Consider the following 15,917-nt stretch of genomic DNA (forward strand, 5'->3'; position numbering starts at 1 on the left):
ATAGTAGTAGCATCTTGGGAAAGTCATTCAATGTTTCTGTGCCTCCATTTCATTATCTCTAGTGGAGAAAATGATAAATCCTTTTAGGATAAGTGTGTATATTAAATGAAAAAAAACATGTAAAATGCTTAACTTATTGCATGGCACAAGTTGCCACTCAGTACTGATCATCCCCATCAATATTAGCAGTGTTATTTTATGGCATAATGGAAAGAGACATTGACGTCAGTGCTTTGTGACATTGGGCAACTTTCTTTTCTTTTCTAAAATCTAGTTTGTACATTGATAAAAATGGAGATTGATTGTTCTAGTGGCAAATCTATATTTTTTCTTAGGAATTGCTGTTGAGTTTTTTGGGATCGAGATAGATACACACCTCCCTATGTTCTTCATCTCTCTGACAGGGACTAAATACTACTTGAGAAAGTTATGACTCGTAATTTATTCTTTTCAGAACCTGGATTGTTAGGAAACCCTAACACATTTTTCTAAGGGTCTATTGTATTCAGAAAATGAGTAAGAATGCAGTACCGAATAACAATGTTAATCTGGGGAATAGATTTTGGCAACATTAGTATGGGTTTTAAACTACACTACTTTATTATCACTGGTACCAATGTCTACAGAAGAACAATGTTGAAGTCTTGGTTTGTGCTTGGTCATAGTTTATTTGTTGACTAAAAATCAGTGATTTTTATCTGACCATAATGTAAAGACAGTTGCTTATAGAGTTATCTCCTTTACATAAAATATTGTAACAATATGAAAATGTTGATATAAATCAAATTTAATTCTACAGATTTAGAAATTTTTTTCTACAACCAACATTGCAGCTTTGAAAAGTTAAACTTTTTGTCTTGGGCTAGATGATAATTACTTTTGGTATCCACTTTGAGGGCTAGAGAATCTCGTTTTAGGCCACATTTGAATAGCAGCAATGGTCTACCCAACCAGGTATGAGAGAATATTAGCACCACCTTGTGGTGCCTCCTTTATCCTGCCATTGTTACACAGATACTAACAATCAGGAAAGGATAAATAAGGAGAACCTCAATAATTATGTTTTGAGAGCATATGTAAAATTTGATTAATAGACTCTTGTTTTTCTTGAATCTCTAATGTTTCCCTAAGACTTTAAATTTAAGTGCTTGCTTAATATGGTAATAATGTATTATTTAGATGCTTCTGATTCTTAGGCATATTTGCCAAGATCATTTTAGTGTGGGAATACTATTTCAGATTACTCTAGTAGATAATCATTTTGTTTTTCTCCAAATTATATAAGATTATTGTAAAATGAGTGTTGAATTTTTCTCTTGGTTGCTGTTAGAACACTACATAAATAAATTTTAAAAACAATTTTTGTCATTAACTGTAAAATATACCTTCATATTTTCTTGAACTGAATGATGTAGTCATAACATTGATTTTAAAAGCAATTATTTTCATAAAAATCAGAATATTTTCTAAGGTTTTATATTATGCTTTTATATTTTTAAAAATATAAATTTTTTAAAAAAGTATAAAATACTTTCATTTTTTTTTCTTTTCCTGATACGGCGGATCGAATTCAGGACCTTGAGCTTGCAAGGCAGGTGTGGCACCATTGAGCTAGATCCCCAGCCCTTTGAAAAGTTGGTTTCTTTGTATTACTCTCCACTAGAAAATTTTAATATTTTTTAAAATTCGTCTTGAAAATACATGTTGAGGATTATTTTTTCTGTGAAACTTCTAAAAGAAAAATCAGTGTTAATTGAAGATGAATAAACATAAAGGATAGGAGGCACAAGTAGTGTAGGTGTTATAATGAAAGACATTTTGTATTTTTGTCAGTAAATGAAAATGTACTAGATAGTAGTACTCTATGTAAATGAAAAATGCACAAGTGTCTTTTAAAAAATCTTGAAAGTCTGGAGTTTGGTAAATTGATCAAACATGAATATTTCTTTTCTTTTGTTACTGGGGATTGAACTCGGGACCTTGGGCTTGCGAGGCAGGCGGCGGCACCACTGAGCTAAATCCCTGGCCCAAACATGAATATTTCTAATGAAATTAAAGAACAATTTAAACACAGACTTAAATGCAATTAGGCTAATAAGCGCACTAGCTTATGAACACTCCACAACCAAAACCATGAATTATTTAGCTATAAAAATAAATCACTTTTTAAAAAATTTCAAAACATCATGTTTCAAACTTGACGATACTATAACCAAGAAAATGTTGGTGTTTTATGTTACTTTATGTTGTTTTCCAATTATAAATCTATATATTGGGATTTTTATTTGGTTTTGATGCATGAAGGAAATGCAATTTTCTCAAAAAAATTTGTTTATGCTTTGAACAAGATGAGCATAGGGTTCTTGTATTTAAAAGGCAGGCTTAATTTCTAAAAGTTTAACAGAATGAATTTGAGTGTACAAAGATGACTGATGATATGTAGGAATGTTTCAAATATGTCCTGATTTATGTTAGATCTTAGATAAAATGAGAGGCAGTGATTGTATCAGAAAATAAATGCTTATCTGATTTGATGCAACACTATTGCTTTTAACTTTGAAATTAAGATTTATTATTAAATTACAGTAGAAGAATTCTGTGATCAAACAACATATGTACTACATCTGCTACTTAGGCTTTTAAAAATTATAATAATTTCTAAAGAGTCATTGCTACTGGTAAATGAAATTTTAAAATCAATAGACACCATGTAATGTGGCATGACTAAAGATTTATTCTAGTTCATTTATAGAATCATTATAATAGTAAACGTTTATTAGATGTTTTACTTGAATCTACAAGAAATATAGGCATATGATCCTTCACTCTGTGTACTTAATATTTAAACCAGATATGGATAATTTCATATAGTCAGCAAGATTAAAATGTAAAATCAATGCAGTATAATTTAAGTATTTAGAATTATATTTGGTTAGCAATTAATTAGTTGTCTTAAAACCTTGCACACAACAGATATTGGTTATTCCAAATTGCATCACTTCATATTTGATGCAGTTTTGAAAGTAGTTCCATTATGTTAATTACAGTTGATTATCATTGCAATTTTTTTTTTCCTTTTTTGAGCAAGCGCTCTGCTTTACAAGTAGGCTACTCACCAGTTTAAGGGACTAGTTTTGAAAGTTACGTTTTTTAGTTATAAAAATCAGATTGTTGATACATTTTTGGCACAGGATCACAGGCATGGGGATACTGAATGATGACTCCTATATCTACAGATGAGTTTCTATAATAATTACTTGTATATTCACCCGCATACGTAGACATATCACTGTTTCATGTTTTAATATACATGTATAAACATTTTATGCTTAAATATACATGTCAGGAGTACCTGAAATTTTTGTACAATGTATTTTATAAGTACACTTTGAATTTTTCACTGAATATACTATTCTGCACTTACTTTTGTCCCTTTGCATATACTTTATGTCATTGTTTAAAAACTGAATGTGGTAACATTAAAATAAATCATAATTTGGTTACAGAAACTGTTATTTGTTTATTTCAAGTAATATAAAAATGAATATCTTTCTGCACATGCTGTATTTTTGACAGTATCTACAAATGCTATCATCTGTAGGATTCTTACAACTAAAATGGTTAGGTCAGGGAGTATATACATTTAAAATCTTAATAATTCCAAAATGGTCATCAAAATGGCTATGCCACTTTGTATTCCTTTTATCAGAGAATGGCAATGCTTTATCCTTTATAGATTTATCAGTAATGGGATTTCACTTCTCAAATTTTTATTACAAATTTATATTACAGAAAAATTTTCTCTTTGGTTTACCTTGAATTTCATTGCTGTTAATGATATTGAGCATTAATGAAGGCTGGTTGCATTTATACTGTAATTTATCGATATTCTTTACCCATTTGTCTGCTGTATACATGTCTTTTTTCTGTAAATTTTAGGAGATCTTTCTATATCATCAATATTATTTTGTTATGTATTTTTTGTTATGTATTTTTGAGTATTTTCTTATAGTCTGACTTTTGGTATTTAAGATATCTTTTATCACTTAGAATTTTTAAGTTTTCATTGTCAAAGAAATTCATAATTACCTTTATGATTATAGGATTTTACATCATGAATATAAAGTTGGACAACAAAATTTGAAACAACACACATTAATTAATTGGTGCCTCTTATGGTGTAAGGTTACCATTAAATCTGCCTTGTGGATTGTGGAAAAATGAGAAATAAGGTGCATGAATCAGATAGAGGAGAGATCAGATACACGATAAGGCCGACTAAGGTTACATCTTGATCTAAAGGGAAATTACCCCCACCCTGCTCTGCCTTCTCTGTGCCTTGTCTGGAGAAAAATATGCATCTAAGATAGTGGTCGCACATTAAATTCAGGCAAAGCCATACCTTTTTTTATTATTTGACGCAGTAAGCAACTTCCTAAGGCATCCTTTGTCATGTCTATCATCTGTATTCTCACTTGATAACATTCTTATCTTTTTCATTGAGAAAACGGAATTGGGTCAGTGGCTTAAGTAAATTTGATAATACTCAGTATTGTAGTAAGAGAATGAAAAGTTCAATGGCAAAGGCTAACTTGAATCAAAGGATGTTTAGAATTTGGAGAAGTTAAAAAGAAAAGCACAGGGCCGGGGATTTAGCTCAGTGGTTTCCCTGCCTACTGTGCAAGTGCAAGGACCCGAGTTCGATCCCCGGTACCAAAAAAAAAAAAAAAAAAAAAAGAGGAAAACACACATATGTGTAAATTGTTGTTTAATATTTTTATTTGATCTGAGTGGGGCATGATAGTAATATTGTTAATTTAAGAATACAGTGAAGAATTCTAATATAAGCTGAAAAAGACGTATTTTATTATTTTACTGTTTTACTTGTAGTTAGCACCATGCACTAGTTCTGTTCTGTGGACGTATATTTTACTTTCAGTGTGTAATATGAATCCTGTGTTACATTGTTGTTATTATTTCTTCTTTAAACAAAGTGTTTTTAAAGAGATTTAGATATTCATACACATATAAAAGTAGATTAAAAAGAAATCTTTATTTACCAGCATATTATCCTTTCTGCTCTTCATTTTTTCCTCTAAGTTTGGATTCTGTGTGGTATGATTTCCTTTCATCCTAAAAGCACCTTTCTTTTTTTGGGGGGGGTACTGGGGATGGAACTCGGGTCCTTGTGCTTGCGCAGCAGGCGGCGAAACCACTGAGCTAAATCCCTGGCCCCAAAAGCACCTTTCTTATAATTTCTTACGGAGTAAGCTTTCTGGAGTCAAATTCTTTATGTCATTTTGTTTTTATTTTGTATTTATTTTTGAAGGACATTTACTATGAATGTAGAAATCTAGATTGATTTTTCTTTTATCAGCCGTTTAACATTCTTTTTCTTTTGTTTTCTAATGACCATAATTGAGAAGTTATCTTTATTTTATATGCATTGTGTCTTTCCCCAAACTAGTGTGTGTCTTTGGTCTTCTGCAGTTGATTATTGATGTATCTGAACTGGCTTTATTCATTCTTTTTTGGGATTTGCTGAACTTTTTGAACCTATCACTTGAAATCTTTTCATTGGTTTTGAGAACAATTTTGGAAGAATTCTTTACCTCTGATAATTGTATTTTTTACAATTCTAATATTGTCGTTTTGCTCTTTTATAGTTTCCCCCTGCTGAAACTCTTTAGTTTATGTCTGCTGTCAACCTTTTTTAAAAACCACATTCTTTACAATAGTTAACCAAAGTTGTCTTAAAGTCCCTGTTTGATAATTCCAATATCTCAACCATCTCTGAACCCTCTAGTGCTATAGAGTGTTTTCTCTTCTGAAGAGTCATTTCTTACTGTTTTATGTTGTGTTTCGTAATAACTTTTATTGAATGCCAAGCATTGTGTGTAAAAATGATAATAAACCCTGGGGTAAGTATTGTTTATGCCCACAAAAACTATGCCTCTTTTGTCATGGCATTTGTGTTTGTGTGCTGGTCATGTTTTCCCCTCCATTATGTCATTTCAGTAGGATTTTTGCCAGCTTTACATATACTTCATTTAACTCCAAGAATCAACATTTTTTGAGAGAACGATTATAATCTTTCTTTTTATTTGGATTATGATTTTCTTTTAGTTTTTCTGATTTAACCTAAGAACTCAGCATGCCTTGTTTATGGGTGTCCCAGGCAAGGGATCTGACATTTAGGTCTTCACTCTCCCCAGTCCATATTGTTCTGCCTGGTCCTGAGTGGAAGGTGTGGACTGCCTGTGTCATTTCTTTCAGTTTCACTGCATTTCATCAGGATCCATGGGCCTGGACCTCATTGGGTCTTTCTAACTTCTCATTCCCGATCCTTGTCATTCTCAAGAGCACTTGTGGGAAGCTTTTGGAAAAGTAGCAGGAATCCCCTAGTATCTGCAATTCTTGGTGATTCCAATCTAGTATGCCATTCTGAAACTGTGTTTTTAAACATTTATTAATTTTCTCCTTACTGGCTTTCTTCTCCTGCTACCCTGCAAATATGAAGGTAGCTGTTCATTCCTTCTCTCCTATAAGGGTCTGTTGACTTTGTTTTTGTTAGATTTGTGAACTCTCCTGTCTGATGAATATTGAAAAGGTTAATAAGTTTCTGCCTTGCTACTACTATAATGGGATATTGTTCTCTTGAGTTCTAAGAGAACTCTAAGAGAAGAGGAAATAATTGTTAATTAAGTAACATGAACTACACCACAATCTTATGGTTCATCTATACTGTTTAACAGTTCTTAGGTAAGGTTGCCTGTGGTTAGCAGCTTATTTTTGCTCTGTCATTTCTTAGTTTTTGATTTCCTTATCTTTATTCCTCACCAACGTTTTTGAAATGTTCTTACATTCTCTGTCCTGGCCTACTTAATTGTTTAGCTAGAATTATGAAAAATGAGAGTAACAATACTTTAATACCTTAATAACAATACTTTAATTCCTTAATAGCTTTCCAAGTCTAAAAAGTTCTTATTTTACTATTACTGCTTAATAAAAAATGCTTTTAGACACTTAGATGTAGATTAATATATAGTATTTAGGTCTCATTGGTTAAAGTTAAAACACAAGTCACTTTTTCACTTATATAACTTATTCGGTGTAAGATAATTTCTTTGATTGACAAAGTTCTATAGATGAAAAAAAGCATACATGTTTAAACTTTTACCATGCATTGTTCTCTCCTACTTCAGCTTAGGATGTAATTAAAAATGACACTGATGCCCTAGTTAAAATAAGTGGTGAAGCCTTAGTGGAATGTGATTAAGTGAGCCATTCTGGAGCTGAGCAGACAAAGCACACTTTTCTCATTATTTGTTTCCCAGACCATAGCATAATCTATTACCAAATTTTACTAATTTATGAAGGGAGAGTCTGTTCTAAGTCAATTCAGTATCAAACTAATTGCTTATACACTTATATGTCAGAACTTTTGTGTAATTTTTAAAAATGTGTGTCTTGTAAATTGAGTGTAAGATTAAAATGAGTCTTTACATTTAAAAGAACATTCTAAAAAGTATAATGTCAATAAGTTGATTTTAAATTAATGTGTTATTCTGTCATCTCTTTAACATTCATAAAGTTCAAGTAACCTCTAAATTTATTCTTTAAAAAATTTTAATTTTTACTAGTACATGTTTGCAGTACAGAATGACTGTATTCATCTTGGGGAATTAGTACATGTACATAACACATTTTAGCTTTTAAAAACTTCCCCTTTCTTTCCCCTTCCTCCCACCTAGTTCCATCTCTTGGTGCCCTTTCCATTGCTTTTTCCTTTTGCATACCTTGTTTATATAGTTTCTTTTTATGTGTCATCATAATTAAAAAGTTTGTATGGTGCCTGTGCTTTTGATGTATAATATTAGAGCAAACCTTATCCTGATTCATCTGTTTAAAAAATCTGTTTAATTTCCTCATTTATTTTGTTTTAAATATTCTTTCTCCTTTTCTTGTATGATTGCAAATCTATATATATTTAAATTTTGAAGCAAAATCATATATCGAATATCATTGACTATTACTTTTTTTTAAACTTTGCTAATCTGTCCTCTGTCTTTGTGTCTGTCTCTTTTTCTGTGTCTCTCTCTCTGTCTCTCTTTGCCTCTCTCTGCCTGTCTCCCCCCACCCCTTGCGTGCACATGCTCATGTAAGTTTATTTAATTTATCCACAGGGATTTTTTGAGCTTTCTGGTTTTGAAGTTTACTATCTTTAAAAAATTGTATACAATTCTCATCTAGAATCCATTTTCTAAGACCTTTTTATTTTATTTAGATTTTATTCACTTTTGAACTATACTACATTTAAGTTATCTAGTTGTGTATTATCCATTCTTTATATTTCATTATTTATATTTCATTCTTTCTTCAACTGCATGTAATATACTCTTTAATCCCTTGTCGTGAGTTTTTTACTTCAGTAATTTGTTGTTTGTATTACTTCCTTTTTTAAAAATCTGTCTGCTCTTTTGCTCTTTACTGGTACTTTCTCATTGTTTATCATGATTTCATAATTTTTAAACATCCTCTACATTGTCTTTTTATAGTCTGTATCGAATATCTCCTGTTCTTAAGGATCAAAATTTATAGCTTCTTGATATTTCTGACTCTTACAGTGACATTGCCATGCTGATTTTTTTTTTTAATGGGAAACATTAGTAGGTTTTAACTTGTGGCTGTCATATAAGAATAACTTGGAGAGTTTTTCAAACAAATTTTTTTAACAGTGATATAGTATTCATCACAAGAAAATGTGAGACTTGTGTGCCTTTTCTGCTCTCCAAAGTTTCGGAATTACAGTTATATTTTTCCTCACAGTAACTGTGAATCCTCTTTTTAATGTTCTGTGTTCTAGACATACATAGTTTCAACTTTTTTTGCTAATTATTTTGATATTTGCTGTCATACTTTTAAATAATCTTACCTTTTCTTGATTACTCGTTTTAGGGCATTTTTTACTGACTCTTACTTTAGAAAGTGATTATTGATGGTCTTTTACTCTTTCCCACTCCCATTACCTATTCTTATATGGCCATACTCCAATATTGTTGTTAAGTATGATTCCTTGATTGATTTATTTTTTTAGAATTTGATTTTCTAATTATAAATACTATTGTATATTTGTGTTGGATCCTATAATTTGCTATATCTATATACGCATATGTATATATAATGTGTTTTATATATGTACATTTATATATGTATATGTATATAGTCATGACATTTGTTTTTCTTATATTTAATAATTGTGTTTTTTATATGAACATTTATATATGTATATGTATATAGTCATGACATTTGTTTTTCTTATATTTAATAATTGTGTTTTGTTCCTAGAAAGTTGTACTTGCCACTAATCTGGTGTTGTAATCCTGGGCATTCCCATCACTTTTTTCCCATATTGGACCATTTATTTTCAGGAGCCAAATGTCTTTTTTTGGTGTTTTTCCTTTTTTGACGGAACTTGTACTTTTTCATTATATATTACTTATGGTGTCTTTAGTATTTATATGTCATTAATTATTAAATATATTATATTGCAAGAGACTCATTGATAAGAAATAATTCATTGTAATTGTATTTATAGGTTTAGTTTTCTAGGTGGACTATAGGAAAATCTTTTAATCCTTAAGACTGAATTATATATTCCTGAGTTTAAAAATTTTAAAACTGTTTAAATTATGTTCAATTCATTTCCTTAAATCAAAAAATCTTTATAAACAATTTTTACAATGGAGAGCAAAGTTTTTCTCACTACATAGCATTTTTAGATAAAATAAGTTATTGTAAAAGAAGAACACAAATGGGGCCAGGGATTTAGCTCAGTGGTTCCACTGCCTGCCTTGCAAGCGCAGGGTCCCAAGTTCGATCCCCGATGCCAAAAAGAAAAAGAAGAACACAATGCAAATTAAATCTTGCGGCATACTGTAATACTGTATTTTTGTTCGAATGTAGCAATGGCAGTCTTTATTAGAGCTGCTGGAATTGTTTGAAAACTAGATATACTTTTGGAAAAGTCCTATTTACTTTTCTTAATTTAAAATAGGATTTTAAGCCTTTGTTTATATGTTTGTAGTATTTGAGAAATAGAGTACTTTATGTTCCTATGAAGTATTTGCAGTCTATGAAGGCATAGAAATACATGTTACGTTTTAGATGTAAAATGCTCCCCCAAAGAAGTAGTGCACTTGAAAGATGATTGGATCATGGGAGCATAGCTGAATGTGCTGTTAGGAGGTGAGGCCTGGTTCAAGGTGGGTCAGTGTGGACATGACCTGGAAGAACATATTCCTCTTCTCTCTCTCTCTCTCTCCCTCTCTCTCTCCCTCTCTCTCTGCCTCTCTCCCTCTCTGTCTGTCTCTCTCTCTCTCTCTCTCTCATTTTCCTTTTAGCATTCTTGGGTGACGTTTCTCTTATGTCTGGGATACTCATGGCAGTTTTTGTTTTGTTTTTAAACTGAAAATCATTTTTATTAGTACATTTGCAGTGCATAATGTTTACATTCCTTCTGTGGAGTTGGTACATGTACGTAACACATCTTAATTCCTTTTTAAAAAAATCACCTTTCTCTTCCCTTCCCTCCTCTCTTCCTCCATTTCTTGATCCTTTTCCCATTAAAGTCTATCTCTGTTTCCTGTTACTTATCTTTTATTTTGCTCTTTATTTATAATTTAGGTTTTTCATATAAGAGAAATCATGCAATATTTAATTTCATTTAACATTATGGTCTGATTATTTCACTTAACATTATGTTCTTGAAGTACATCCTTTGTCCTACAAATAACTCAAGATTATTTGTATGGCAGAGTAATACTCTGTTGTGTATAAATACTACATTATCTCTATCCATTCCTCTGTTGATGAACATACAGGCAGCTTCAGCATTTAACATTTAGCATTTATTATGAATTGTGCTGCTTTAAACATGGAAGGGTATAATCTTGTTCTCTGCTCCTCTCTTTCCCTCTCTTTCTGCTTCCTGGCTGTAATAGGGCAGAAAGCCTTTCTTTGCCACCCTCTTCTGCCGTGCCATATCTACCTTGGAGCTAACCAATCACGAAATGACTCATCTATAACTCATGAGCCAAAATAAATCTCACCTTTAAGTTGTGGGTGTTCGGTATTGTGTCTAAGCAACAGGAAAGTTACTAGTACAATAAATATTAAATTGAACTTTCCAGTTAGCTTCAATTATGAATTTCCTTTTGCAGTTTTCTTGTATTAATTTCTCCCTGTCTTTCCTTCCTTATATGTTGTTCTTCAGTTAATCATAGCTCATTGGTACATGACAGGTGGGCATTGTTTATGTGCTTCCTACGGATCTGTACTGATTCTGGGCCCCTTGGAGAAGTGGAGCCTGTGACAGTCAGGAACAGCCATGTACATGACAAATTTTGCTTATTTGAAAATGCTGCACAAAGCTTTGAATAAAGAAGAAATCTCTTGCTTTTATTTCCTCTCCATCTGGGTGGGGTCATGTTACTCAGGACTCAGTATCAATATGTACTAATCATAAAAATCTACAATGTAATAAAGCATATGGGCTTTTGCAGTCTACCCTCAACCTGTCTACCATTGATTCTGAAGTGTTTTACTTTTTTTAGCTCTTGGCATGTGCCTGATTACTTTTCTAGATCCATATGATAACAAAACTGAGACATACACCTTCCTTCATGTTCCTTATATAATATCTTCCTTAGTGGAGCTAATAATATTTATGTTGAAAAATAAATGTTAAAATGCAAAGACTTCTTTACAATGTCTATACATTGTACATAAATTATGAATGGGATGTTCACCTTCAGCTGAGTTTCATGTGAGGTACTCTTTATCAGAAAACAACAAAAATGTGATAGGATAGAATTGCAACTTATTGCCCTTTAACTTTGTTTTGTTTCCCCAAAAGTTAGCTTGTATTTCATGTAGCGAGGGCTTTTTTTGCTTAATATTAAAAGATATAATTTATAATTATGAATGGAATGGTTATAATGTTTTTTACAAATGGTGAATTAGGTTCATCATATCAACAAAGAACAAAGATAAAGATTTTACTCACAGGGCCAATATAAAAATAACTTTTTCATAAAAATTACTCTTACTATTCTTAAAGATAATACAGCTGTAATAAGCTTTAATTTGCATTCCATAAGGTTAATTTTTAAATTATATACTAGGCTTTAGCATACAGTTGACCTTTCTTATCTGTGGATAGAATCTTTGATGTTTAATGTCAATTTAAGCTCTTCCTTATCTGTGGTTTCCACCTTCACAGAGTTAACCAATCATATATTGAAAATATTTGAAAACAATTCTGATGGAGGGGGCATGTACACAATTTTTAATGTCATTAGTCGTAAACCGTGTAGTATGAGAATTATTTATGTAACGTTTGCATTGTAGTCGGTATTATAAGTAACCTAGAGATGATTTAAAATATACAGGAGTATATGAATAAGTTATATGCAAATACTATATCATTTTGTATAAGAGACTTCAGCATCTTCAGATTTTGATATCCATGGGATGGGGCCCAGAATCAATACCTTTTGTATCCAAGGGATGATTTTTCGCCAAGCTGTGTGGCCATCACCGTTTTCTAGTTACAGAACATTTTCATCATTCTGAATAAAAATCGTGTATCCACCAGTAGTTAGTTCCACTTACCTTCTTCCCCATACTAGTGGACCATTAAGCTACTTTTTGTCTCTGTGTTTTAACCTTTTCTGGGCTTTTTGTTTTTTTGTATCAGAGATTGAATTTAGGATCTTGCACTTGCGAGGCAGGTGGCAGAACCACTGAGCTAAATCCCCGGTGCTTTTCTGGGCATTTCTTATAAATAATACAGTATATATTTTTGGTATGTGTGTGACTAGCTTGTTTGCTTATATTTTCACAATTTGTCCATTCAATAGCATGTATTGGTATTTTATTCCTTTTTTGGATGTATAATTTTCCATTTTATATATACAGCATATTTAAAAAATTCATTTATTCACAAACATTTGTTTTCAATTTTTTGGCTGTGTAAAATTATACTGATAAAAAAATTGAGCACAAGTTTTGTGTGGACATATGCTTTCTGTTTCTTTGGTTTGTACCTAAAAAGAGATTTACTAGGTCACTATGTAATCATATTTTTTAATTTTTTGAGGGAACGCTATACTGCTTTCTAAAGTGGCTGGACCATTTAACTGTCTTATCATCCATTGAGTGAAGGTTTGAATTCATCCAAATCTTGATTATTTTTTTCTTATTATTTTCTTTTTAAAAATAGCTATCCTACTTATAAAGTGATATCAACCTTACTATTTTTATGAGGAATTATTATTATTTTTAATCTTGCTTTAAAGGTGCAGTACTTCTTTGTAGTGTACAAGGATTTGCTATTAATATTGACCCAATCCTATACACATGGCTCATCTACCAGCCTCAGAAACGAGCAAGCAGACATATGCAGCAGGTAAGAGACTTTTGTTTTTCTCTTAATGATAAAACTTCTTCTCATGTAGTGGAGTTATATATGCCTTTTTATTGGACCTTTTTGTATAGGTTTACCAGAATTTCTCAGTATACCACACCATTCATTTCAAACACTTGTGTTCCTTAGTTTTATTTATCAAAAATTTCAGCTCAACATAGAGTTTCTTTGGCCCTTGAGGAAGATTTTTGTACAAATTGGGTATAAAGTGGACAGATTAGCAAGACTAGTTACGCAGTTTGTTTCTTACAGAACAGACATCGCTCAGTAAATGTCAGCTTTTGTTTTTACAATCTTTACATTCTTCTTCACTTTTAGATTATTCAACAAACATGTATAATGCCTAATCCTGAGAATGGGATGCTTGCTGCAAAGATGTCTTTTTGTTTAAAAGGGCATAAGTTACAAAGTACAAGAAGTAGTAGTTGATTGCTGCTTCTAGAATACTTAAGTGAAATTTTACCAGGATATCAACTGTAACTCTAGCAGAAATTGATGCTTACTGAGACTGACTCACCTGCAGTCACACCTAGTAAATGGTAGGACTGAGAATTTTTGAGGCCACATTTATATTGTTTGGGATTGTATTTCCCCATTGATACAATTATAATTTTGCAGTATTCTATATGAAATAGTTTGGTATATTTTATTCTAAAGTAAATTAATGTTAGTTGGTAATAGAAAAATACATGATTTTATAATTATAAGAGAAGTAATAAATTAACTGAAATATACAATCCAAGGAGCATCTTTTTATTAGTTGACTAATTGATTTTTGGTGCTGGGGGTTGAACCTAGGGCCTCCCGTATGTTCAGCATGTGCTGTATCACAGAGCTATATCCCCAGACCCTAAGGAATACCTTTTTTAAAAATTTTTCTTCAGCTTAGCATAATTTCATTAGAAATTTCTGCCATCCTTCCCACTCTTTCAGGCTTCATTTTAATAAGGAGATATTGAGTATAAAGTATGTGCTAGGTACCAAGACTACCACAATAAAAGTTATCACTGGGAATATCTCTCATTTTAGGAATATTCAGTATATTTTAGAATGGTAGTAAATATAGAAATGTCATTTGTAGTAATTTCTATGCAGATCTATGGCCAGGATTATGTGAAAACAAAAGGAGTTACTTTCTCATTGTTGAGACACAATACCTGACGCCCATATCTGTAAGGAAAAAAGGTGACATTGGAGTCTGAGGCAATAAAAAAAAGTTGCACTTATTCAAATGGGACAGAGCTTTTCCAAATGCTGGTAGACTTTCTCCTTCTTCCTGTTTTTCATTCCATCCACACTGCAAGCTTATTGGATAGTGTCCTCTATGATCAGGGTGATTGTTCCCCCCTCATTTTGCTGGCTTACATGCCAATCTTCTCCAGAACTATCCCAGCAGACACACTCAGATGTATGTTTTGCTAATCTCTTAATTCAGTGGAATTGATAATCCTGATTGATGGTTACAATTGGTATAAAATATTAATTCTAAGGGCTTGTGCAAATATCTTAATAGTGATTGAATCTGGAAGGAAAGGACAATAGGTTAGAATTCAGAAAAGGATTTTTAGCTTTATCTGCAATATTTCATTCTTTTAAACACAAAAGCATGTATGATAATGTTGCTATCAGTCATTACTTATGGCTATAGTAGGAGTATAGGTGCTATTTTATTTAAAATTCTCTATATTTTTATAATTTATTAAATTAAGAAAATTTAAAAGGGCATTTTTATAGGAAGGGAAGGTATGAGAGGCTTTAGGTATTTTGTGATCATGTTACATTGATGGGAAAAGGATAGGACAGATTTGGGATATATTACAATTGAAAATTTAAGGATTCTTCAGTACTGGAAGGTTAAAGAATGTAAGCAGATTAAAGAAAGTTATTGTATTAGCTAGCTTTTCATCACTGTGACCAAATACATGAGAAGATTAATTTAGAGGAGGAAAGATTTATTTTTGTTGTAGAGGTTTCAGTCCAGGGTTCGCTGCTTCCATTGCTTTGGGCCTTGAAGTGATTTAGAACATCATGATGGAAGAGTGGAGCAAAGCTGCTCAGTTCATGGCAAGTAGGAGTCAGAGACAGGAAGTCAGAGAGGAAGGACCAGAGACATGACCCTATGCTCCAACTAGGCCCCACCTCCTTTTTCCCGTTTCTTCCCAGTAATGTTGTCCAATTTTCAATCTATTGGGATAATCCATGGATGAATTTCATAATCCAGTCATATGGTAGCCAGGCCTTCACAAAATGGCTTTTAGAGGACATTTTAGATTTAAATTTAAGTCATAAGGATTATTAATAGCAAATACTGCTTACTTTTTATATTTTGAATGGAGAAGTCATATTTCCAGAACAGTGGAGGGAACCACTGGTCTAACATCTCCAGCATCACTTGCTGCCTGATATGCAATAACTATATTAGCAGTTA

General features: G+C 31.9%; 1 protein-coding gene across 9 annotated transcripts in view; it reads left to right on the plus strand.

Moving 5' to 3' along the window:
- Positions 1-15,917, plus strand: part of Vps13b (vacuolar protein sorting 13 homolog B) — a 728,055-nt gene that overhangs the window by 256,505 nt on the left and 455,633 nt on the right. For all 9 annotated transcript variants that reach the window (XM_087190742.1, XM_087190740.1, XM_087190746.1 and 6 more), the window contains one exon: positions 13,362-13,471. In XM_087190742.1, coding sequence (XP_087046868.1) covers positions 13,362-13,471 — 110 coding nt within the window. The remainder of the gene's footprint in view (positions 1-13,361; positions 13,472-15,917) is intronic.

Source organism: Heterocephalus glaber, unplaced genomic scaffold (genome assembly GCF_053883595.1).
Source record: "Heterocephalus glaber isolate CG9 unplaced genomic scaffold, H.glaber_assembly_v1.0 deba00001555, whole genome shotgun sequence".
NCBI classification, from domain to species: domain Eukaryota; kingdom Metazoa; phylum Chordata; class Mammalia; order Rodentia; family Bathyergidae; genus Heterocephalus; species Heterocephalus glaber.